A 24,718-nucleotide genomic window follows, 5' to 3' on the forward strand; every position below is an offset into this window, starting at 1 on the left:
GCAATAACAATTTACATCATAATTCATAAAAACAAAAGGTTGCTTATCTAGAATCAGTGGGGGGTTACATCAAAGTGCAGATGTTATGAGTGTGCCGTGACATCATGCTTATCCGTAACTGACACTAAATTATGCTGCTTGGCTGCAGTTTCATGATCAATGAAATAACATATCAAATACCGAAAACAAAAAAGCTGGAACAAAGCAAATATATTTTACAATTAGAAAGGGAGAAATATTTGGCAAATGCCATAATATAAATAGGCAATTTAACAACACAACATTTTTATACTTACAGGTGATCCAAAATTATGACCGATCTCGTGAGCCAGCGTGACATGAGAAACAATAGGTGGAACATATTTTCCATAATTGAGAAGTGTAACAATTCCAGTGTTCAGACTCTTTAAGCTACCTCGGTAATGCTAAAAAATAAATATAACATATTAAAAGAATTTAGCCTTATTAGCCATACACAATAATCACAGATATAAAAAAAACAGTAACTGACAATCTGAATGTAAAGAAACTTTACACTTTCACATAGCTGCTGCCATTGTTAAAACATTTATTGCATACACAAACAAATATTTTCATATTGTTGCATGTGTACAGGTTGAATGCACACAGGTCCGATGATAGGTTAATAAAAATTTATTTTATCAAAATAAACACTTCAGAGTTCTGGAATTTTCTTCAGAAAGACTCATACAGGTGTCACAGTACAATCAGTGGTTATGCTTCACACCATTAAAAACGTTAAATACAATGCAATGCAAAGCACATCTACAGAGAAAGCTAACTTGAATATATCTCAATTAATGCGGAACTAATGACTCACACAATAACTAAGCAACTGAGGGCAGATGCTATCTCTTCAGCCTTAAATAGTTTTCAACTGGCCACAGAGATATTTCTAACACATACTACAGTATTACCGGGACCAGACCAAAATGTCGTTAGAAAACGTTGTCAGCTTGTCCAGATATCACCAAATTACTGAGATAACCATTTACTCAATATTAAATGCACTTGTCCCTGTTTTCTTACTTTTCCACCATAGCTTTCTCTTAAAATTTGTTTTGCGATACATTACATAGAAAAATACGATAACTGCATTAAAATCATCTATCTATATACAAAATTCGTAACAATGTAACTTCATAGAATGTGGGCACGTGAGTGTGATGACCAACCTATCTCGGGCAATAACTACATAAATTTGGGTGTCTAAAAACTTCTTTAAGGGTACAAATATGCCTTTTAGTACTAAATCAAGGTTATGCAGAAGTGGTGCATTTGTTCCCTCGAAATCAGATGATCAGATTTACCAATGGAGCAGCAGAATGTGGCTGAATATTGTCATGAAGGGGGGGAAAAAAAAGTCAATTCAAAGACACTGTACCTTTGATTTGAATTTCATACTATGTCTGCTTCAGTATTGCAGAAAAAGCAGCAATTCAGAACTGTAACTGGACTATGTTTTGTAAAGAGGCCATCCTATCAAACCAGAAATACTTTGCATGTCCTTGAAATTGTTTGCATTCAAATTTACCAACCAAATGTACATCTGAAGACATACCATATGTATGTCAGCAAATGTAACAAATATACATTACAATATATATGTAAGAAAAATAGAGAATATGTAAAAGATTAAATTAGCAACGTAAATTTCCCTTCAGCATTCTAAAAATAGTAACCTCTATTTATACTGCGTCATTTTGAGATTAATCCACATCATATGACTCTTACATAATTCTGATGATGTAAATGGAACTAAAATTCAAACAGCCAATAGTAAGTTTACAGCAGTATTAACTATCCAATCAAAATGCATTGAGAACCAAAACTAACTCAGTCTGAATTAAGATTTCACCCTGAACATAATGCGCTTGCTTTCTACGCTTTGGCCTAGTTGGACTGCAGTCTGTCTGTGCCTTCTATCTCAATCTAAAATATAAATGTTTTGGTATAAGCACAATTAATGTGCCAACTTGATTGAGGACGCAACACTGACATAAAAGTTGAATTAAAATATATCTTGACTGCCAAATTTCTTATTCATTGTGGATCGGCTGCATTATACAACATCAAAATTCTCTTTATTCATAAGGGATTCAACTGCCTGTGTTCTTCAGAATCTATTACAACAGAGTCGACAGGATGTGTAACCGTGCTTCGCGAAGTGTTATCATCGAAACTGTGGTTATGATTGTGAAAGAGAATTAGTTAATTAATGCCTTCATGTGCTAATCTTCAAAGTATTTACAGCTCCATCAATCTATGTGCGCAACCTGGAATCAGCAAGCAACTACACCGAACCATGCCAAAACAAGTGTGTAACAAGTTTTAAATGTTTAAAGTCGGAATCCACTCTTCGAAATTTAATCCAGCATATGTGGTGATTTAATAAGTGCAACATAATTCAGCAATATGAAAATGGGGAAAAAAATTGAATCATAAATTTGCTGCGAGTGCTTAAATAGAAATCTAGTACCAACCATTCAAACTTAATCCAGCATTTGTTTATAGTAAAATGATGAGTGTTTTCAGAGTGCCAACATTTCAAATCATTCAAAAGTGCTTTGAAGGTCAGCAATCCTTATCAATAAAATGTGAAATACGAAATAGTATTTTGTGCTCGTCTGCATTTTCAGTGCTCAACTCATTCAAAGAATGGAATATAATCAAAAGTGCTATTAAGTTAAATTACAAAGCCAAAATTTTTGCATGTCCTTGAAATTGTTTGCATTCAAATTTACCAACCAAATGTAAATCTGAAGACATACCATATGTATGTCAGCAAATGTAACAAATATACATTACAATATATATGTAAGAAAAATAGAGAATATGTAAAAGATTAAATTAGCAACGTAAATTTCCCTTCAGCATTCTAAAAATAGTAACCTCTATTTATACTGCGTCATTTTGAGATTAATCCACATCATATGACTCTTACATAATTCTGATGATGTAAATGGAACTAAAATTCAAACAGCCAATAGTAAGTTTACAGCAGTATTAACTATCCAATCAAAATGCATTGAGAACCAAAACTAACTCAGTCTGAATTAAGATTTCACCCTGAACATAATGCGCTTGCTTTCTATGCTTTGGCCTAGTTGGACTGCAGTCTGTCTGTGCCTTCTATCTCAATCTAAAATATAAATGTTTCGGTATAAGCACAATTAATGTGCCAACTTGATTGAGGACGCAACACTGACATAACATAAATTTGCTGCGAGTGCTTAAATAGAAATCTAGTACCAACCATTCAAACTTAATCCAGCATTTGTTTATGGTAAAATGATGAGTGTTTTCAGAGTGCCAACATTTCAAATCATTCAAAAGTGCTTTGAAGGTCAGCAATCCTTATCAATAAAATGTGAAATACGAAATAGTATTTTGTGCTCGTCTGCGTTTTCAGTGCTCAACTCATTCAAAGAATGGAATATAATCAAAAGTGCTATTAAGTTAAATTACAAAGCCAAAATTTTTTAATCGAGTCAATTAAACTTTAAAATAACTTTGCATTTATAAGTAATTGTATTATGATTTATTGATAGCAATATTTTGTTTTAAATCATTTTAAGAAGAAAGTCCTTAATTAAAGAAATTTTATGATTTATTTATAATGTAGTTTTGCATATTTGAATTTAAAAACTAAAATACTGAATTAGATAAATATTAAGTAAAGAATTTTGAAGATTTTACTTAAGAAAGGTTCCTAATACGATTAATATTTTTGTGTTACTCTGAATCTCTGAATTTATATTTTTGAATTTTTGCTTTAATTTAAGAATGGAATTATTGTTTGAAAATTTTAAACTCTAAGAATTTCTTCAGCATTTATCTTGAAAACATTGGGAAAAAAGTGGAATTAATACAGATAAATAATGAAAAATAATTTTAAAAAGTGAAATTAATACCGGTAAATAACATGAAATTATGGTAAGTGTATGTTAAACTTTATTGGTGACTGCATGTTAATTATAGAAGAGTATGCTGAGGGAGTACTGGTTCCAAAATACAGGCCTCTTATTATCTCTGTTTAGTTGTTCCTTCTACCCTCTTCATATAAGATAATATTGCAGGCTCTCATTTTATGATTAAGCGTACTTATATATATATATATATATATATTACTATACCTTTTTTTTATTATGGAATGTATTAGTGCAGTTCATAAAAGCCAGTTACCTTATGCAAGAAACGGCATAATTTCTGAAGATGTTACTCCTGTTATATTTATGGTGTTAAAATATAATTTATCAATATGGAAATTAATACCATAAATATTTATGTGTGTTACATTTAGTTATAAATAATGATTATGTAAAAGCTTTTATTTGTGATACTCTGTGATAACAAAAAACTTAAGAATTATGATTATGTGAACTCTCAAACAAAAAGACTTTTGGACTGAAATGCTGAAAAATTTCATAAGACTTTAAAAATAAAATATCTTTTTAAAAATTGATATTTATAAATTATACTTTATAGTTATTTAATTATGTTAATCAAAATTTTATGATTTACATTTTTCTTCATTTGCTAGTACTTTAATCCTTTTTCTTTAAGAAGACTTCTGTCACTATGCCTTTTTATCCTTGAAGGGGGAATATGTAAGAAAAATAAAGAATATGTAAAAGATAAAATTAGCAACACAAATTATCCTTCTGTATTCTAAAAACAGTAATCCCTATTTGCACTGCATCATTTGAAGATTACTCCATATCATATGCCTCTTACATAGTTTCTGATAATGTAAATGGAACTAAAACTCAAACAACCTATAGTAATTTTACAGCAGTATTAACCATCCAATCAAAATACATTGAGAACCAAAACTAACTCAGTCTGAATTAAGATTTCACCCTGAACAAAATGCACTTGCTATCTACACTTTGGCCTAGCTAGACTGCAGTCTGTCTGCTCCCTCTATCTTACTGCAGATTTATCTAAAATTTAAACTTTTCAGTATAGGCAAAATTAATGTAGCAACTTGATTGTGGCTGCAACACTGAAAAGTTGAATTAAAATATATCTCGAATGCCAAATTTCTTGTTCATTGTGGATCAGTGTTGCATTCTATATCAAAATTCTCGCAGTTCATTGCGGATTCAACCACCTGCACATATATATATATATATTCATTCATTCATACTCAGTATGAATCCATCAAACAGTGCTTCGATTGCTGTCAATTAATAATTATATGACTTTTCTGTGGTCAGACAAATTTGAAAATAACCTTGTACGTGAGCGTAATGAGCTTGTTTATATGGAGACAGATTATCAGTTTTCAGTTAAAGCCAAGAGCTGGTAATTACAAAAACAAGCAAAACAGACATATTTACTTTTTCAAAGTGTTTTATCCATAGCCATAAGTGAATGTTATCCGTTATGCCTGAATTTCCATTAAATGCACAGAACATAGCAATCAACTAGCATCCCTTGCTGAAGGAAGCTTCTTATGAAAAATTCATTTTTGGCATAGATAAGTCATTTTCAAAATTGCCAGACTACAGTAAAATAAAAATATATCCATCTTTTATATACCAATTTTACTTCAGCACAGTGCCCTATTAGACACAAACCAATGATACTATTTACTCTCTAACAATGAAAAACACTCTAATAAATTCTTTCACCATACAATACTGTCAATGCCAAGATAAACTAATAAAAAGAAACTGTGGTACCTATGGTTTGGGGGGGTGTCACAGATGCTAAATCTTTTCAATGTTCAGCTGTTATAATGCATCAAATAAACTAATTAACCAAAGAAATAAAAAAGTAAATCTTTCGAAATCACCCTTATTTTAAAATTTAAATATTTAGCATTTGAGAATAAATGTACACACGCTCAATGAAATTTTCCCTCTTCTTTTGAATTAAAAAAAAAATCATTTCTTAAACAATATATATTTAAGAAGATTCTTAGTATATATGCATTAAAATTGACCAGAAAATTATAGTTTAAGAGCTTTTCATTTTACAAATGAATAAAAAGTTTCAGCATAATAAAATTGCTACCTCATTTAAATTAGCTTAAAGAAGTTTATGTGCAATAATTATGTTTAGCATAATATTTCAATGAAATCTTATAATCTGTTTAAATCACACACACAAAATCGTTTTGCCCACTTAAAATTAGAATTTTATTTAATCACTGTGTTTACCCCATTTTTCTCACATACACCTCCAGCATTTTTTAAGTCTCCAGTCCAAGCTAATCCTAATGTGCCTCCTTCAAAATCTCTATAAGTAAACATGTATGCTAAGCAGAAAGCATCATAATCTTCTTCAGAAAACAATTCTAAGAACTTTTCCACTCCAGAATTTCCCGGAAACCTATAAGTTGGATCCTTCAGAGCTTCCATGGTATGAATTTTAATTCGCTTGATGAGAAATGATACATTATCTGGCCGCCCATCTTGATCAAAATCTAGAAAAGAAATAGGAGGGGCTGAATATTTATACAGCAGATTTTACAGTTTGAACTAAAATAAAGCAAAATTCATGAGCTAAGCATCTGTTTAAAAATTTTTGTTGTATTATTTTTTTTCTCTCTGGTATAAAACAATTAAATAAAAATATTACAGCATTAATTACACCAATGATGGCATTCAAACAATGGTGCTGACTGAAGAAATGAAAAATAGAATATTACTTATATTAATAGAATATTACTATATAAAAATAGAATATTACTTTTTAAAAGCTTTTGTCCCTCTTTAAAGCAAATCAATTCTCAGTTTAGTCTTTTATGCAGTTCCTATGCTTTATGTAAAATCAAATATGCCAAAAGATTGATTTAAAAAACTTTTCCGGGCTTTTATATAGTATAAAAGAGCATCAGCAATATATTCAACCCATTATGCAAAAATATCTTTATAAAGCACCAGATCAAGCTTTTAACACAGCTGTCAATGTTGTAACTAGGTCTAGGTCAGAAGTCAAGCCAAAAAAATGTGAGGAAATTTAAATAGAGAAAAATAATTAAAAAAAGAAGATTTTGTAAAATAAGTACAGATGCATTAAATACATAAATTTGTGCTATTAAATTATAATTGCAATGACATTTTGATGTTTTAACATTTGATATTTAAGCAATAACTGGATAACTAATATTTTAGTCTTAACCTTCTCAAACCGGGCCGAAATTCTCATAATACAGCCTTCAGACCGGCATGATCCGAAACAGTTTTGCCCCCTCTTTGACATTTTCCTAATGAGAAAAGTCGTTAGTTCCCCTCCATGGATGAAGTAAAATTTACATGTTTGTTGGACGCTTACGTCCCATAGTAGAGGGGTTGCTAGATTTGCAATTTTTTCAATGATTATTTTGGTTTCATTTAAATGAAGTTCTAAATAAATAGTGCATAAATAAATATGCAGTACTGGATGCACATCCAGTGCACACTTTATTTAGAACAAAATGTATGCAATGTTTATATTTCACTCACTATTTCTAATCAATCTCGTAAATAATTTGTGAATTTTTTAACTTTGTTTTCACTCTTCATTTATACTCGCATATTTTCGTATTAGAAATTAGAAAGCGAGAACAAAATTTAACAAAATATAGTAAATACGGACTAGATTTGTAAGTCTGCAGGCTGGAATGTGATTTTTAATAACATATTTTCATTAATAAAATACTGGTAACGACTAATTTAATGAAATAATAATAATAATATTTATTACCATTAGATGATTAGAATGAGATTCAATACAATTAGATTTTGAGATGAACTTACAGCAATAATAAAGTTTTACATAACAATAACAGAGATTTAAATCTGCTTTTTTCGATAATTTTGTTATTATAATATAAAAATCAAAATCCGAGATACATTGGTTGCATTTAATCATTTAACTTTAACAAATATTACATTGGACTATCAGGCAAAGAAGGTATATCTTTAACGAGAATTTTTCTTTGTAAAATTGGCTTTTGTTTATGTTAGCAGAGAAAAAAATCCGTGACCTATACATGCAATCATCAAAAGAATTTTGAGAACAGTTTTAAATGTTTATGAAGAATTAATTATACGTCAATTTCTTTTCTTAATTTATAAAATTAATCCAATTAGGTAGAAATTTCGTCTAAAACCATCGTTATATCCAAAAGTTGAAGTCTATTTCATTTTCAACGAATATTCTATTTGCACATAATATATTTTCTAATTTATTTTAGAAAGAGTAATCTTTCACGTTTTCAAAAGAATAAGGAAATACTGGGTGTTGACACAATGTAGTAAATCTGTTTTTCATATTTCTTCCAGTAATGAAAACGATTACCCTGGAATATTTTCAAAGCAAATTTAAGAAAACTGTTTACGCCAAATTTTGCATAAAGTATCTTCTCGTGTATTTTTTTATTTAAAGTGTGGAATTTTCTCTTTGAAAATATCAAAAATAATGAAGAGCAAATTTAATTCAAGAGAAATAACTTTGAAATGCAATAATTCCATCGTAATATGAAATAGTGGAGAAAAGTGCAATACAGTTTATTTATTCAGAAATAATCCCCCTCATATGCGTAATTTATGTACTGTCAATTGAGAAATATACAGTGTCTCACAAAAGTGATGGGACACTTGTGCTTTACAAAAGGAAACTATGGTAAAATAAGTTAAAAAAACATGTAAAAATTTTTTGTGGGTGTGTTTCATACTTAAATTTAGTAACAATTATTACATTACATTTTTTCAAAATATTAATTTAATAAAAAACAGTTGTTTAGAACGGAGCAAAAATGGCTCAAATAAGTGATGGGACACTTACTTTTCCATCAAATATTTATCCAAAAATTTTTTATTTAAATTTTGGTATTTTGTTGGATTTCCTTTCACTTTAAAAACATGATTTAATCTTCTTGGGATGGATTTGACTAATTTTTTTGTGATTTCTGGAATGCTTTTACCCCATTCTTCTTGCAGCACCGATTTTAATTGTTGTTTTGAAAAAATGGTGTGTTTGCGAATTCTTGATTCCAATTCTTGCCAAATATTCTGTATGGGATTTAAGTCTGGAGATTGTGGTAGTGTTTTTATTATTTCAGGACAGTTATACAGCAGCCAGGGTCTAACGTTCAAAGCAGTGTGCTTGGGGTCATTGTCCTGGTAGAATTTAAAATCGTTATGAAGGTTAAATTTTCGTGCTGAAGATTTCAAATTTTGATTTAAAATGCCAATATACTTGTAATTATCCATTATACTGTCAATAAAAATAAGATTACCAACTCCAGCGGACGACATACACCCCCATACCATAACTCCTCCTCCAGCATGTTTTACTGTTGGCACGAAGTTCTGTTTGCGAAATTCTTCCCAGGGTTTTCTCCACACCAAGATTCTACCATCAGAATCAAATATATTAAATTTACTCTCATCAGCAGATATAACTTTATTCCAGTAATCAGAATTCTTATTTATGTTGGATTTTGCAAAAGCCAGTCTGAGTTTTCTTTCGTTTCACTTACGAAGAATTTTTTCCTGGCTGCTCTACCGTGATATCCAGTAGACGGAATTACTCTTCTATTAGTCTCAGGATTAACAATTACTCCATATAATTCTTGTAAATCAGCAGCAACTTTAGGAGCACTCATTCTTGGATTTTTTTAAATATTTCGAACAATAATTCGCTTTATTCCATTGGATAGCTTTGATGGTCGGCCAGGTCTTTTTTTATCCTGAATCATATGATTCTTTTTATATCATTTAATGATATTGTAAACTGTTGAATGACTCGAGTTAACTGTTTCAGGAGTTTCTCTAATAGATTTTCCATGTTCAATATGCAAATTAATAACTAACTTTCGAATTTCAAGCAAAGTTTCTTTTCGTTTAGCATTCATGGCTGCAGAGCTAAAAAAACACAAAAATTCCAAAACAAACTGGAGAGAAATACTGCAGACGATTTTATAAATTATTCCCAATTGCTTTTGAGTAAAAATAAAAAACCCAAAAATATTTTTATTGTAGTACGTAGTAGTATCTAATGGTGTCCCATCACTTATGTGAGCCATTTTTTGCTTCGTTCTAAACAATTGCATTTTTATTAAATTAATATTTTAATATTTTGAGAAAATGTATGTTATGTAATAATTGTTACTAAATTTAAGTATGAAACACACCCACAAAAAAATTTTACATGTTTTTTAATTTATTTTATTACAGTTTCCTTTTGTAAAGCACAAGTGTCCCATCACTTTTGTGAGACACTGTAGGTTAGTAAATTAAACCAGTTATTTCAATACTTTTCCTTTATCAATATTTTTACAGGCTCTTCAGTAGAGCAGTAAAGGTGGCTGAACACTTGTAGCTCGCTTGGGTTTGAATCCCGGCTAAATAGTTGGATTCACGGTTTTTGTGTAACATAAATGCAAGCCAGCTTCTCTTAGAAAGTCCTCCGCGAAGGCATAACACCCCTTATACAGGTAATTGTTGTGTGCTTTGATGTAATTCAGTAAGCGAACAAAATTAATCCAATCAATACCGAAGAGCGGGTTGATTACATGTGGAGTTTTCCACCAGGAACGTAAATGCGAGCAATTTTCTCTTAAAAAGGTTTACATGAAAGCATCCATCCCCTTAAGCAGATAGCGTTCGCGTGCTTTTTTGTAATCCAATCCTAATTTTCATACATTTAATAGTAAGTTGACATACACCTTATTACAGACAAAATAACAACCTTTTTTAAAGATATTTTTTATCAACTTGTCTGAATTCCCTTTATCTCTTGAGGAGTATAAGAATTTCAGCAAATAAAACTGGCCGAAATTTTATAAAATGTAACTTATTTTTTAATTCAATTTAGAAGTAACGTGAGCTTTACTGATATTTAAATACTTTTGGCAGATCTCATCCTCTCTTATTTATCTCCTGATAAATCAGACAAAATTGCCTACATAATAGAAGCACTCTGAAAGAGTTAACAGTTCTTAAGGTTTTTATGCACTCCACAAAAAAATGTTAAAATAAAATCTTATTATTCATAAGTATGAAAAGGAAGTAAACGATAAAAGCGGTTTTACCTATTTTCTAGAAGGGCATTAAATCTAAAATATTAATCTATTCTTATTTGTTATGATTAAAAAACATTAAATATGTTAAATATGCTTAAAATATATTAAATATGCTTAAAGAGCGTGCAAAATCGCTGACGTTTTAATCATAGCAAAAGTCAGTACTAAAAAAATTAGCATTAAAATTATGAGACAGATTGAGAAAGAGATAGCCTCTAGTTTAATTTTCAAGTATATTGGCGTGAGACGAAACCTGCAGTTTTTGCCAAAATGTATCCAAACTGATAAGAAGAGGGAAATAATGCATAGCCAGTGGCTACTCTGGAGCAGCGACAATGGACCACCCAAAGATCTACAGATAGGCGATTCTCTAAAATGGGGAAAGCATGGATGGTACAACAGTTGTACCAATGCCGGCATCTGAGAAAATCATTCTCCTGGTACAACTGCTGTACCAGCCGGCTTCGAGAGGTTAAGTTTAAAACACTTTCCATTTTCTTAAGATTACAGTAGTAATATAAAGTAATACAACAAAGTGTACAGTAAATACAAAGAATTAATTAATAATGATAGAAAATTCATTTAACTTTTTAATACATTCATTAATCTTACTTCTATTGGTGCAATTTAATGCAAAATTTTGAAAAACATATCCAGTTAATTTACCATTTAATTCATTAGAATTTTGTTCTTACCTAATTAAAATTTTAATTAAGTCTACTCTCGTATTTTTTTTCAAGGAAATAACCAAAAGAGAAAAATATGACAACTTTCAAAAACATAGCATAAAATGAAACATAAATCTGCAGTTGCTTAGATGACTCAAGTTTTTACTGCTATACACAAATCCACTAAACATTTTAGTTAAGATTTGATACTTAATTAATTTCAAATTCCATTAAAAATTATCATATGGCATTATGCTACTAATTTCACTGAAACTTATATTACCAATCTTATGTACCAATCTTAACATATTTCTTAGACTAAAATTCTCTAAATTTTAAATGCATACACAAAAAAGAACAAAAAATAAATTTATACAATAAATTTTAATAAAATTAATGTACAAATTTTCAACTAACTTGGTAATTTATATTTCACTAATATAATACTTAAAAAATTGCTTTCTAATAATTCTGTAAAATTAAATTAAACAAAACAATTAATTATCATCATTTTTATATGACTAAATGTAATATTCTTGAATACCTCTTGAAGAATATGCTTAATAAGAATGAAGGAAAAGTATATGAGGAACATCTCAGTTATTGCCTGTCATATACATTGTAATTCACTGTTGCCAACTGCCTATTCTGCTGCGTGTTCTAATAAAATAAGCAAACAATAATAAAAGAAAACTTATAAAAAGAAATTCATGCAGTATAAATCAAGACTAAAACACAATATATAACTGAAAAGAAACATAAATGCATAATACCTGCTTATCAGAAGAGACATTACAATAACAGGAAGTACAGAAATAATGATTTAGTTAATGACAAAATTAAGAAGGAAATAAACGTTTCTTTAATTTTAATAACAGTATGAAACTAAAGATAAAAATAATCAATAGAGTTGTTAAATAACTAAGGAGATGATGAAATGATAACGGTTTTGTTAAAGAATAATAGCATATGTTGTAGAATATACTGCAGATTCATATTCTTGAGAGATAACTCTTGAGAAAAGTAATATACTCGAGAGAGATGATAAATAAAATGAAGTACAAAAGATATATACATAGGCATTAACAAATATTCAGAAAGGTTAGATCCACTTTAATTGCATCTGCTGAAAAACATAATTGCTTGTGGAAATTTCATTAATTTCAAGTTATTAATGAATTTTAAATAGTAAAAAAAATCATTTTTGTATTCATTTATGATGCTGAAAAACATAATTGCTTGTGAAAATTTCATTAATTTCAAGTTATTAATGAATTTTAAAAAGTAAAAAAAATCATTTTTGTATTCATTTATGATTATACTAAGAAAAAATCAATTTTAAAAACATACAGCAGAAACTACAATAGGAAATATTATCTTATAAACAGAGACTTCATTAATTAAACACACATAATGACAATATAGAAACAGTTCTTAAATACAGTGCAGAAAAAAAAAAAAAAAAAAAAACAATATGATTTTTCTGCTTTCTTTAAGAAAAACCCAGCTGAATTAACCAAACTTCTGGTTTTAAAACCCATTCTGCCAGATCAAATAAGATACAATACAGCTATTTTGCACAAAAACAGTTTCAAGAAATCTATACCAGTTAATGCCATATATTCCTGCAACCATATCTCTCTGAAAATCAGTAACCATTTTTTCCAAATCACCACACACTTGTTTCTCAAGCATTTGTCAGGACTAGGCAAACCCATCAGTGGTTTAACCATCTCATTACTGAACATTTTGTGCCCATAGTTACCACAGTGGTATAACCAATATCACATCCCGGGAAGCATATATGAGAAGTTAGGAAAGACAAATAACCAAGCCTTACGCAGCAGTCAAACTAGCAGTCAGTCCAGACTAACCACTAACTGCCACAGCATCCAGGACATTAAAATCAGTTGCCTAAAAGACAGAATATGACCACTATTAAGGCTATTAATCCTTTGCGGCACAGTGTGTCTGGTTTGGACACACCTAAAAATTTCCTTCTGTACACACAGAAAAATTGAATGAAAGAGGATTTATAGGTCACTATAGGCTACTCTGAACCTTCTTTATTTATAGTACATGGCAGCTCAACACAAACCAGTCCATATATTTTAGCCATGTTTAGTTTTTTAAGACCCTCATTTTTCAAAGAAATCTTCCAGATTTCTTTTAGGGTATAAAAGGAATTGTTTGAAAAGAAATTTCTATGTATTTTTTGGCTGTATGCTAATTTCCTTATTCTATATTAGTTTTAAATTTTTACCTTGAAATCTGGCCTAAAATCAAACGGGAAACCCTAGGTGTGCCCAAACTGGTCTCATCAATAATCTAGGACAACTGAGAGTCTGTATTCTTTGTTTCTCCGCATCTCATCGGTCAGTTTATTGACAACAATGCTCGTTTCAGCACTATTTTCGAAGCTCTATTCAATCAGTGTGCCACTTTGGGCACACCCACAGAATTAAAACGATAAGTGCTACCTTCACAAAATTTTACTTTACTCCTCCAGGCTTAATTAGATTGCCTACCTTTTTTTTAAATCAAAACTCTGACTTTAAAAAGTAGCGTGCCAGCAAGGGTTAATGTCACATCCTTAAGAATGAGATTTAAACATGAGAAACAAACACCGATGTCAGAAACTTGCAGCAAGGTGAAATATATATAATGCACTTATGTACATTTATCATAGAAAGTAGGGTAAGAGGGTCTGTTTTCAATAAAAATCAAAATTAAACTCATTCTGTAAAAATAAATTAGCAGAGCACATGTTTGGTCAATTGAATGAGAAAATGCAATTTTAGTAAAAAGGAAGCTACGAAGATTTAATTTTACACATAATGAATATATTTATGAAAAGAGGCTATATTTTTGAAAAGGTATGAGTCAAGATACACTCAGCTAATAATCAGGCATCCACTTTACAGTGATATCCATAATTAATATCTAAGCCAATACATCATTAATTTATCAACTATGGTTATTTAACATATTCCAAACATGATTACATAAGGGATGTATAAAAGCTATTGAACAACATACCAGTATTTTTATAAATACCATTAACTTTTTGAACATGGCGTGTAATTGTTTCAATGCATGCTTCTTCACTTCCCATTTTCTGATAAAAAAGATGATCTGCCTGAAGATACAACATGCATGTACTTTTTTGAAGATCAATAGCCACATGTCTATCAGTTCTATCTTCAGATACATGTGTTCTCTGATTTGACCCAACCCCATATCTTTCAGAATCTCCATAATGTTCAAAATCGCGATACTGCAAAGCATCACCATCCCTCACATACAATTCAGTTTCAGATTCATTAGAAGAAAAAACTGATCCTGATGTAAGGTACTTTTGTGCATAATAAGATTTTTTCTTTTTATGAAGTAGCTGGAATGTTAATGATAATGGATTCGTAAAGGAACTGTGATTTTTGAGAAGTAAATAATTATTTATTTCTGTTGCAGATGAATGGACAGACTCTGGTGATGTAACCATAAGCTGATGTGAAAAGTATGATCCATGAGATTTTGGTACCAATGAAGGTGATTTGCGTGTGAAATTCCCAAGAGGAAAATGGACGTCAGATAATTTGTATATGACAGAATGAAACGGTCGAGATGATTCCAGAAAATATCTTGATGATGGTTCTATAAAATACTGTTCCAATTTAGTATTCACGACGGCATCTAATAGTCCATCAGACGTTATAACTCCTTCTACTGAAGAATCTTCATCATCTAAAAATAAAAGGGAGGAAAAAACTTATATAAACTCTACAAAAAATTCTTTAAAAAAAGGAGAGCATTTTTCAAAAAAACCACATGCCAAAAAATTAAAAATTTCATACATCACTGATAAATTTATTTCTTAACACACATATATTCCATATATTCCATATAAGTAAGGGAAAAAATACTAAAACATACATAAAATAAAAAGTACTTTAAACAAAATATTTATTGCATAAATGAATTAAATAAACTTTCAGCAACAGAGAATATTAGAAAATATTATTAAGTGTAAAGTACATTTTAAAAGAGAAATCTGTATAGCACCACACATTTATCACATACCTAAATAAAACTGTGCGTTCTGCAGTAAGCATGATTCAAGTTCCTTTTCATAAATACTAATTTACACTAATTTTCAGTATTACAATTTAATCATTTAACTAGACTACTCAATGGTTTTTTTTGTATTTAAGAAGTTTTTAAGGCCTTTTAAAACAACTGCTTAGATTACTGTAGCTCATGCCTGTTTGCTTTACACATTTAAAATTAAATTAGCAGTTATTGATACTATTATTTGGAAAAGGGGGAAAACTTTCTTGCCCCCTTTTTTAAAATAATTTAGCAGTAAAAATAAAACAAAAATTTAATAAAATAAAAGACCAACTTAAAATTTGCTTTGGATGATTGATATTTTTAAGACATCCTAAACATAAAAAAAAAGTTAATGATTTGCCAACTACTTACTGTCAGTAAATTATTATTTCTCTTGGATCAGCTAAGAAAATGGTCAAAATTAAGCACACTTCAGCTCTACTTAGTATGAATCAAACTGTTATGCCACATCTTTTATAAAAATTGGGCAAAACTGAACTATACATTGGTATTGGCTTTACAGAAAGATTACTGTCAATTTCACATCCATGATCACCTTTTTCAAGAATTTTTTTAAATTTTTTTTTTCACTTAATTCTACTTTTGTCATTGTCTTGCTTCCTTTTCATAAAAGCCTTATCATTTGTTTATCATTTCTTTTATCCCTGAAAATGGAACATTTTTTGGATTTTTTGGATACTGCAAGTTACGCAAATCCAAATGATGAAAAAATATTACAGCAAAAATAACTAGCACTGGCAACTCAGGAAAGGTTTTTGTTTTTGCAAGGTAGACTCCTGCCCTCACTACAATGATGTTATAATCTACTAACGAATTAGAAGGCAAAATTTTACCTCCATATGCCAATTCAGTTTTTAAATAATCAAAGATAATCACAAATGAAGTTAAAAAGAATTATTGACGTATAACATCAAAAATTATTCAAGTGATGTATATTCAAAATGCTGAAAATACATTAACTTTGGAAGGAAATATTAAGTAGGAATTTTAATATGAATAAATTTAGTTTAAAATGATATTGCATATACTTTACTTATTTTTGTTACTAGGAAAAACATCTATAAATTTACTTGTTTACAAAATACATACAAGTCTGATCTGTTAATAGCCCAAAGGGCATTAGCCCAGAAGGTCTATTATTTTCACTTTGGCATTTTGCATTGGCTCACCATAAATGTCAGTTCAATTTTCAAATTGTTGCCACCAAATATTAGAGCCCTGTGTAATATTTAAAGAATTTAAATAATGAAAAATCTACTAGTTTCCATGGAATGGTGTTGATACACCTGTGTACCTAGGCTGACACCTTATCCCAAATCAAACATAGTTGAAAGTTTCGAAATTACAATGTAACTTATTTGAGATGTAATAAATTTTTTAATTTAAATCTTGAAAAGATTCACGCACTATAAATTCAAGCCTCAAAGCTGTCTAACTGAATCTATGTTATCAAGATAATTTTGAATGAACAGGTCTCAAGTGGTGAACAAATACCTGCAATACACACAAGATACAAATATAAATCTACCTAAATAAAAACAAAAGAATATCGAATAACATGACAAAGTAAATATAAAAATTCAGACTTCCGTGATTGCATTTGGATTGAGAATAGACACTGGCCTTTTTTTATTAGTATTGTTCCTATAATCATAATTATAAATTCTGAGTTACTTAAATTACATAATCGAATGTGATACTGTCAGGCCAGGCGGTCTTCTCGGTGGACTTACACCTAGTTCCGCATGAATTGCATTGTTTCTAACATAGTACGGTGCGTTTGTAATTTGCCACAGAACAACATTCTGGGCAGTTTGCAGTTTTTTATGTAGTTTTGCATGAATATGCCCAGGCTGGACAAGTGCAACACAGCATGGGACAAAAATTGGATTTATAAATGAGTAACTTATTATCTATAGATAGAAGCTGATTCAGGCAATTAAAGGTTTGACCTTACTTTACGAACCAAAACTTCTCAATAATAGAGTGTATATCTGGGGACCATGTAAGAGAATTTGTGAGGATCACCCCAAGATAAGTGACTTGCTTAGTCCAGGGCACTGAAGTTCCATAAAACTGCAGGTTTTGTTCAACTTTTCTCTTCTTAGTGAAGACTATGGCAACTGTTTTTTTTTTACAACACTAACCTGGATTTTCCATTTCAGAAGCCAGGTCTCCAGTGCATGTGTGTAATTTGAAGATGTTTAACTGGGCAAAGAAATGCATTTTGATCAAGGATTGCTGTGTTGTCAGCATACATTGCTAGTGTAGTGTTGGGTGTGGTGGGTATATCATTCACATAAATATTGAAAAGTGTAGGCCCCCTGGAAGATGCCAGCTGAAACCAGATGTTTAGTGGAGTAAGTGTTAGAAAGGTGAAAGGTGAACGAGAAAGTGTCTACCTGTAAGGTAGGATTTAATTATATGCGTAATGTAATCTGGAAAGCCCAGATTGTGGATTTTGTGTATTAGTGAGTCCATCCAGACATGGTCAAAGCTTTGGCTATGACTAGGAATAAACCTCCAGTATACTTCTTGTAGTGAATTCCTTCAGAGATGTGTTCCACCACATGCTACAGTTGATAGGATGTAGACAATAACTTCCGAAATCCAAGCTGTTGTGGGATCAGTATATTCTTTGCTTCCAGATGATCAGGTACTCTTTTGAGAATAACTGCTTCCATAAGCTTACTTATGCAAGGAAGTACACTAATGGGTCTGTATGATCTAGGTTCAGATGCAGATTTCTTTGGTTTGAGAATACAGGTGATTTCAGCTGTTTTCCCCACTCTCGTGGAAAGTATTGCCATCAAAATATAGTGTTGAAAATATTGATCAGCTTAAATATTAACTTGAGTGGTAGCATCTTCATCATTTTGTTGATTTGATCAGTACTGGGGCTCTTGTTGTTTTTTAAATTCTTAACATAGCCAATAACTTTTGACGGTCACACTGGAACAATGTTGTTAGTGACTGGGTTTGTTGTGTAATTGTTATGAAAGTCAGAGATAATCTGTTCTGTTGTTGTGTCATGAATGTTTTTTATGTAAAACTGAGATTCCAGATTTGAAGCTAAGAGTACTGCTATCTCAGTTTCGGTGCAATGGATCCTGTCAGGGGGTCCTTTAAGTGGTGGAATATTATTGCAGCATTTCCTATATCTAGAGCATGCTCTCCAGATGGAATTATCATCTGTAGAAAGCAGACTTAGATAATTAGTCCAGTTTTGTTGTGACTGAAAATCTGTTAAGAGACCTGACGGTATCATTCAATCTACTGAGCAGTTGCTTGTCAGCAGGAAATCTAGTGCAATGTTATTGTCTTCTTGCAGCATTTCATCTTTTAATTAGATATTCGAGTTCCATATTTCTTTTGGGTTTGGAATTTTTGATAATTTTACGGGCACTTCTGTGGTTATGTAATATTTAATCCGTAAGGTCCTTAATCAAACTATCAATGTCACTCTCATTATGTACTGTTGGCAGTGTGTAATGAATATATATGTTGCTTGGGCAAACTTACGCCAATCAGTAAAAATTATTCTTTTGACTGGTGGGATTTAATAACTTATGTCCAGGAGAATTCTGACCAGATTATGGTCAGAAGAGAGCTCATCCAGTGGATCACTGGTATTTCTGAGCAGGGAAGAAATCTATAATTCCTGAAGTACCATATCGTGTTGGAGTTTTTGGAGCTGCTAAATGCAGTCTAGCTGGCTAAATCATAAATTACACGTCTGTTGCTGCTTGAGTTGTAGCAGTTCCACGTGCGATGTCTAGCATTAAAATCACCACCTATGATAATATGGTTTCCAAGTGTGAGTAAAGCATTCAAATCAGATTGTATATTTGTGGGGTTCCGATTTGAGGGAATACAGGTGGAAATAAATGTGTATGTCACAGAAATATTTGTTGTGAGTGCAACTGCTGTGGCCTCAATGGCTAAAAGCTGTGGAATTATAATAGAGTAATGAAAAATGCAGCATTTGATAAGGACTGCTGTAACACCCGCATGATTTCTGTTGTTTGTAGTAGACCTAAAGGACCTATAAACATTGTACAGTCAATAGTCGTTAATTCGGACACCCATAATCCGGAATGATCTATAATCCGGACCTCAAAGCTACAAAATTTCTACACATGCGTAGCATTGACGCATGAGTGTAAGACCTTTACGGCTGTGAATATGTGTGTGCACATGCACAAAATACGTTTACGCATGCACGTTTAATATATAACGGACGGTATAAGCTAAGCTAAAATTATCTAATTCAGTTAATGTTGCAGATTGCGTTGTTCCTTAATCTTCGAATTGGATCCGGCTTATTATTTTTTGCAGACTCTTAGAGCAAATTTATAAAAGTAAGCTTGAACTTTCGATTATGTCAAATAGAATTTACGATATATATTTACTAATATGCAAAGGATCGCAAAAGTATGTTTCAAAGTCCATTAAACAAAAAGTGGAATTGCTGCAAAAAATGGATAAAGGCATATCCTTTGTTTATCTAACCATTCCGAAATCTGTTATTCACACTGCTCTGTGGTGGGGGGGGACGTTGCGGCGTGCAATGAACTGGAAGTTGATCTGTCAGCACTATCCTTATATTCAGGGCATATGTTTTTATTTTATTTGGCTTATAATTCCTTACTAAATGTAGCATTTCATCTCGATGTACTCCATCTTTGATATGATTTAAATCAAATTCCTCGTCATTATAATTCGCTACCAATAGCGAAGAAAGTGACACAGAGGTTATTGAAAACAAAAAAATTTCGATTGACAAATTAGTCGGTTTTCTCGACACAGCAATTATAGGACTTGAACAGCGGAACTTTGTAACTGAACAAGAAATTATGTCTGTTTATAGAATTAAAGAGAAAGTATTATCACATAAAAAACGAAGATACTTAAACAACTTACATTGAAAGAAATGTTTAATAAAGTAAAGAAATAAACATTAAGCTTTTTTTTTTTTTTTTTTTTTTTTTTTTTTTTTTTTTTTTGTAAATTTTGATACCTTTTAGATCATAATTGTTCTTTATTTCATAAATTACGGTTTCATATTTTTAATTTTATAATTTCTGCATGCCATCTTACCAGATTTAAACTGATGATCTATAATCCGGAATCGCCGAAGTCCCGACGAGTCCGGATTAACTACTTTTGACTGTAATTGCCTACATAAATAGGTTGATTAGTGCTAAGCTTCTGCTCCTGTATGAACATGATATCGGGAGAGTACTCATTTTTAAAGTCCTACATCTTTTGGGACAGTCCATTAGCATTCCATGTAATGATACTCAAATTATTTTCCAAATTAGTCATGATTATTATTTACATTGGAACTGAAAATATCCTCAAAAACTGAGAAAAGTACAAACAGTTTATCAACTGTATTTTCCGTCACCTGTAACTCAGGTAGACGAGAAGCAATTTTTCTAATTATTTGTAACAGTGAAATACCATTAAACATGCATTTTATAATTCAACAGAACAATTTTTGAACATCTTTAAATATCACTAATAATGGCCCAAACATAGACTCATTATGCTTAGAACTATTTTTAGCACTAATAGTATTTTTAACAATATGATTATTCTCATTCAGAACATTTTTGGTTGGAACATTAGTAAGCACTTGATTTTTTTACAGCATTAGCATAAGATAGTCCAGGGATCATTTTAGAAGTATTTACATTAACATTTACTTTAGGTTTTTACATTACTAGGATTACTAGATTACTTAGGTTTTTACATTACTAGGATTACCTGAACATTACTAGGATTGTTAGGCACATTTCTTGAAGGAAATTTCAGGCATCACAATAGTTGGCTGTATGTCCTACCTGACCACATTTGCAACACTTTACTGTATCCAGACACTTGGCTGTACAATTTTTCATTTTATGCTATCCAGTGGATTTAATGCATCTACGTTTGAGCTTACAGACTTCAGAATAGTGGTTAAAGTGCTGACAATTGTGGCACTGTAGAATCTACATAATCTACATAATGTATATATGTTTCTTGTATTGTGATAAAACAATAGTACCCAGAGCCATCAAATTTTGAATAATGTAATCTTGCACTGAATATGGGCATCTGGAAGCCCGAATTTGAAATTTGTTTTATTATTAGTTTCAAATTTTATAACACCTTTAATGAATTTTTGATTAACAAACTCAACAATTTCAAAGTGAGCAATGGCACTTCTGTATGGGGGGGACATTTTTATTTTCTGTGTACACAACTGTGTATCAGGAATTCTAAAAAAAAAGAAAAAAAAAAGCCATTTTGGGTGTAATGTAAAATCTGAAGGCCTTCAGATGTTCTTTTTTGTATGTAATTTTAATCGTAATCATTGTAAGTTTTAACTATAATTGTGGCACTACAACTTCCACTTTATTCTTAAGTTCATCCTTGTAGTTGCCTGTTCACTCAGTTTAAACTTAGTAAAAATCTACTGAATAAATAAGTGTTTTTATCCTATGCATCTAAACTACTACTTGCTACACTAGTTTACCACCATATTTTACATGATCTAAGAGTTAAACCTCATGTTACTGTTTCTTTTGTTCACAGATACATATTGATGCTCACAAGAGATCAGATCTTATTCCATGCATTTTTTATATGTGGGGAGGGGCATCTAAAAGCCACAGTGAATGAGATTAAAATTCAAATTAAATGAGATTAAATTCCATCACAAAGGACACGCCGCAAAGGCATGTTAGCAAATTTCCATGAATATGATTCTCAAAATGCTCCAAAAATGAGGACCCCTTACACAGTAATTGTGTATATTTGTTCTCCTGTAGATCTAAATATACACAACATCCTTTATCAATAAAAACTTATAAATTACACTCAAGTAGCCCATAGCTTCAGCATCTTGTTATTACAACTTACTCTTCATGCATGTATAAAGATAAACAGCTTAAAATTTTCGTAAAGTAGTTGTATTGCTTCTTTTGTTTTTCCCCTGCAAAAACTCTATTACATTTTTAAAAATGTACTTCAAGTTTTGAGAAATATACATAAGTCATTAGAATTAATGGCATGTAAAACAACTTATAATTGCAATTTCATAGTTCCTTTATGGCTACAATATATTACAGTACAAAATCCGAAATCTGGACTCGTTGGGACTTCAGCAATTTTAGATTTGGGATTTTTCAGGATAATTAGATCATCAGTTTAAATCCTGTAAGATGGCATACAGAAATTATAAAATTAAAAATATGAAATCATGATTTATGAAATAATGAAGTATTTATGATCTAAAGGGTATCAAAATTTACAAAAATAAAAAGCTTAATGTTTATTTGTTTACCTTATTAAACATTGCTTTCAATGTAAGTTGTTTAAGTTGCTTCATTTTTTTTGGGCTAATACTTTCTCTTTAATTCTGTAGACAGACATAATCTCTTGTTGAATTACATTGCTAAGTCCTGGAACTGCTGTTTCGAGAATTCATATTAACTTGTCAATCGAAATATTCTTGTTTTCAGTAACCTCTCTCTATCATTTTCTTCACTATAGGTAGTGGTATTTTCTGGATCTAGAACCACACTACAGATTTTGCTATTCATTAATTGATTGAGGATTGACAAGCATTGTCATCACAATGAAAAATTTCTTTTATATCATCTTCATTTGTTACCACTTCTCCACATTTCTTTACAAAATCCGTTAATTGGAAAATTTCACCACTGTTTTGCGATATCCAAATATTTAAAATTCGTGGTATCATCATCAGATTTAGCTATCCTTCCCTACACATATTTGGCTACGAATCATGAGCTCGGCGGCTAATGACAAGTTGTTCCATTAAATTTTATCTTGCTTCTATTGCGGAGACAATTAAGACTGAATTGTATTAGTTTAGTTAATTATTACACTTATGTCTATTTCTTGCACATGCTTAAGGCTTATCAGAGTTCTGAATAAATAAATTCTCACATATACTTAAGCTTTATTGAGGGCTGGTGCTAGATATAATACCGCCTGATGCTGTCTCTGTGGGTTCTAAATTCTGCGACTCGGTGTGGCCATACGAGCCCTGGCTCTTATTCTGGGTTTATGTGGATAATAAATCAGTTATTCTTAATTCAAATAGCCCTAAATGTAATCAAATAGCCCTAAATGTAGCATATGAAAAGAAATTTTTCCTTGTCAACACGTTTTAGCGCATTTAACTTAAATCTGTAATCATCACCAAGCGTAATGTCAACATAAAAGGTCCTTTATTACTCAATTACTAACATAAAAAAATTGTTTAGGCGTTGCTACATGAGTCATTACTCAAGTTGCCATGTTTTGATAAACATGCAGTGATGACAGGAAAGCATAATAAATAATTATTCGCCAGGTTGGCGTCAGATCAATGATGTATCTATGTGGAAAGTTTCGGTTTGAGATGTGTGCCAAGCAAATATGCAGCAATGGAGCCAAATTACTTACTGATCGTACAAATTTATGCTAAAATGATTGTTTCTTCAATAACAATGTATTTTATTTAGTGTTGAAGTGAAATTAAGAATCGGAACTCTCCAGATGTTTTTTTATGTGCAGAAGGGGGAATCAAATGAGCATGCATAAAAGTTGTTAAAAATCATTGTAGAGAAACATTGTTGGTAGTTTTGAGGTCCGGATTTTAGATCATTCCAGATAACGGACATCCGAATTTTGGACTTTGTACTGTACTTGGAAAATCAGCAGATTATCAATGAAATTTGTATTTATAATACTGACCAGGGCCATAGTAAATTAAAACAATTATTCATAATTTCAATATTTTAATCTGGCATTCATACTACAGTATTTAAAATTGAGACTTAAAGATTCATATTTGAACTTATTTAAATAAAAT

The 24,718-nt window shown here is 30.9% G+C and overlaps 1 protein-coding gene across 2 annotated transcripts in view; it reads right to left on the minus strand.

Moving 5' to 3' along the window:
• The window catches only part of LOC118188832 (disintegrin and metalloproteinase domain-containing protein 10-like), a 131,595-nt gene that overhangs the window by 79,190 nt on the left and 27,687 nt on the right, over positions 1-24,718 (minus strand). For both annotated transcript variants that reach the window (XM_085809509.1, XM_085809510.1), the window contains exons 4-6: positions 14,752-15,456; positions 6,192-6,457; positions 297-425 (exon numbers count right to left, since the gene is read on the minus strand). In XM_085809509.1, coding sequence (XP_085665635.1) covers positions 297-425; positions 6,192-6,457; positions 14,752-15,456 — 1,100 coding nt within the window. The remainder of the gene's footprint in view (positions 1-296; positions 426-6,191; positions 6,458-14,751; positions 15,457-24,718) is intronic.

This window comes from Stegodyphus dumicola, chromosome X2 (genome assembly GCF_044657685.1).
Source record: "Stegodyphus dumicola isolate Sdum_Otavi_A_Nest chromosome X2, ASM4465768v1".
Classification (NCBI taxonomy): Eukaryota; Metazoa; Arthropoda; class Arachnida; order Araneae; family Eresidae; genus Stegodyphus; species Stegodyphus dumicola.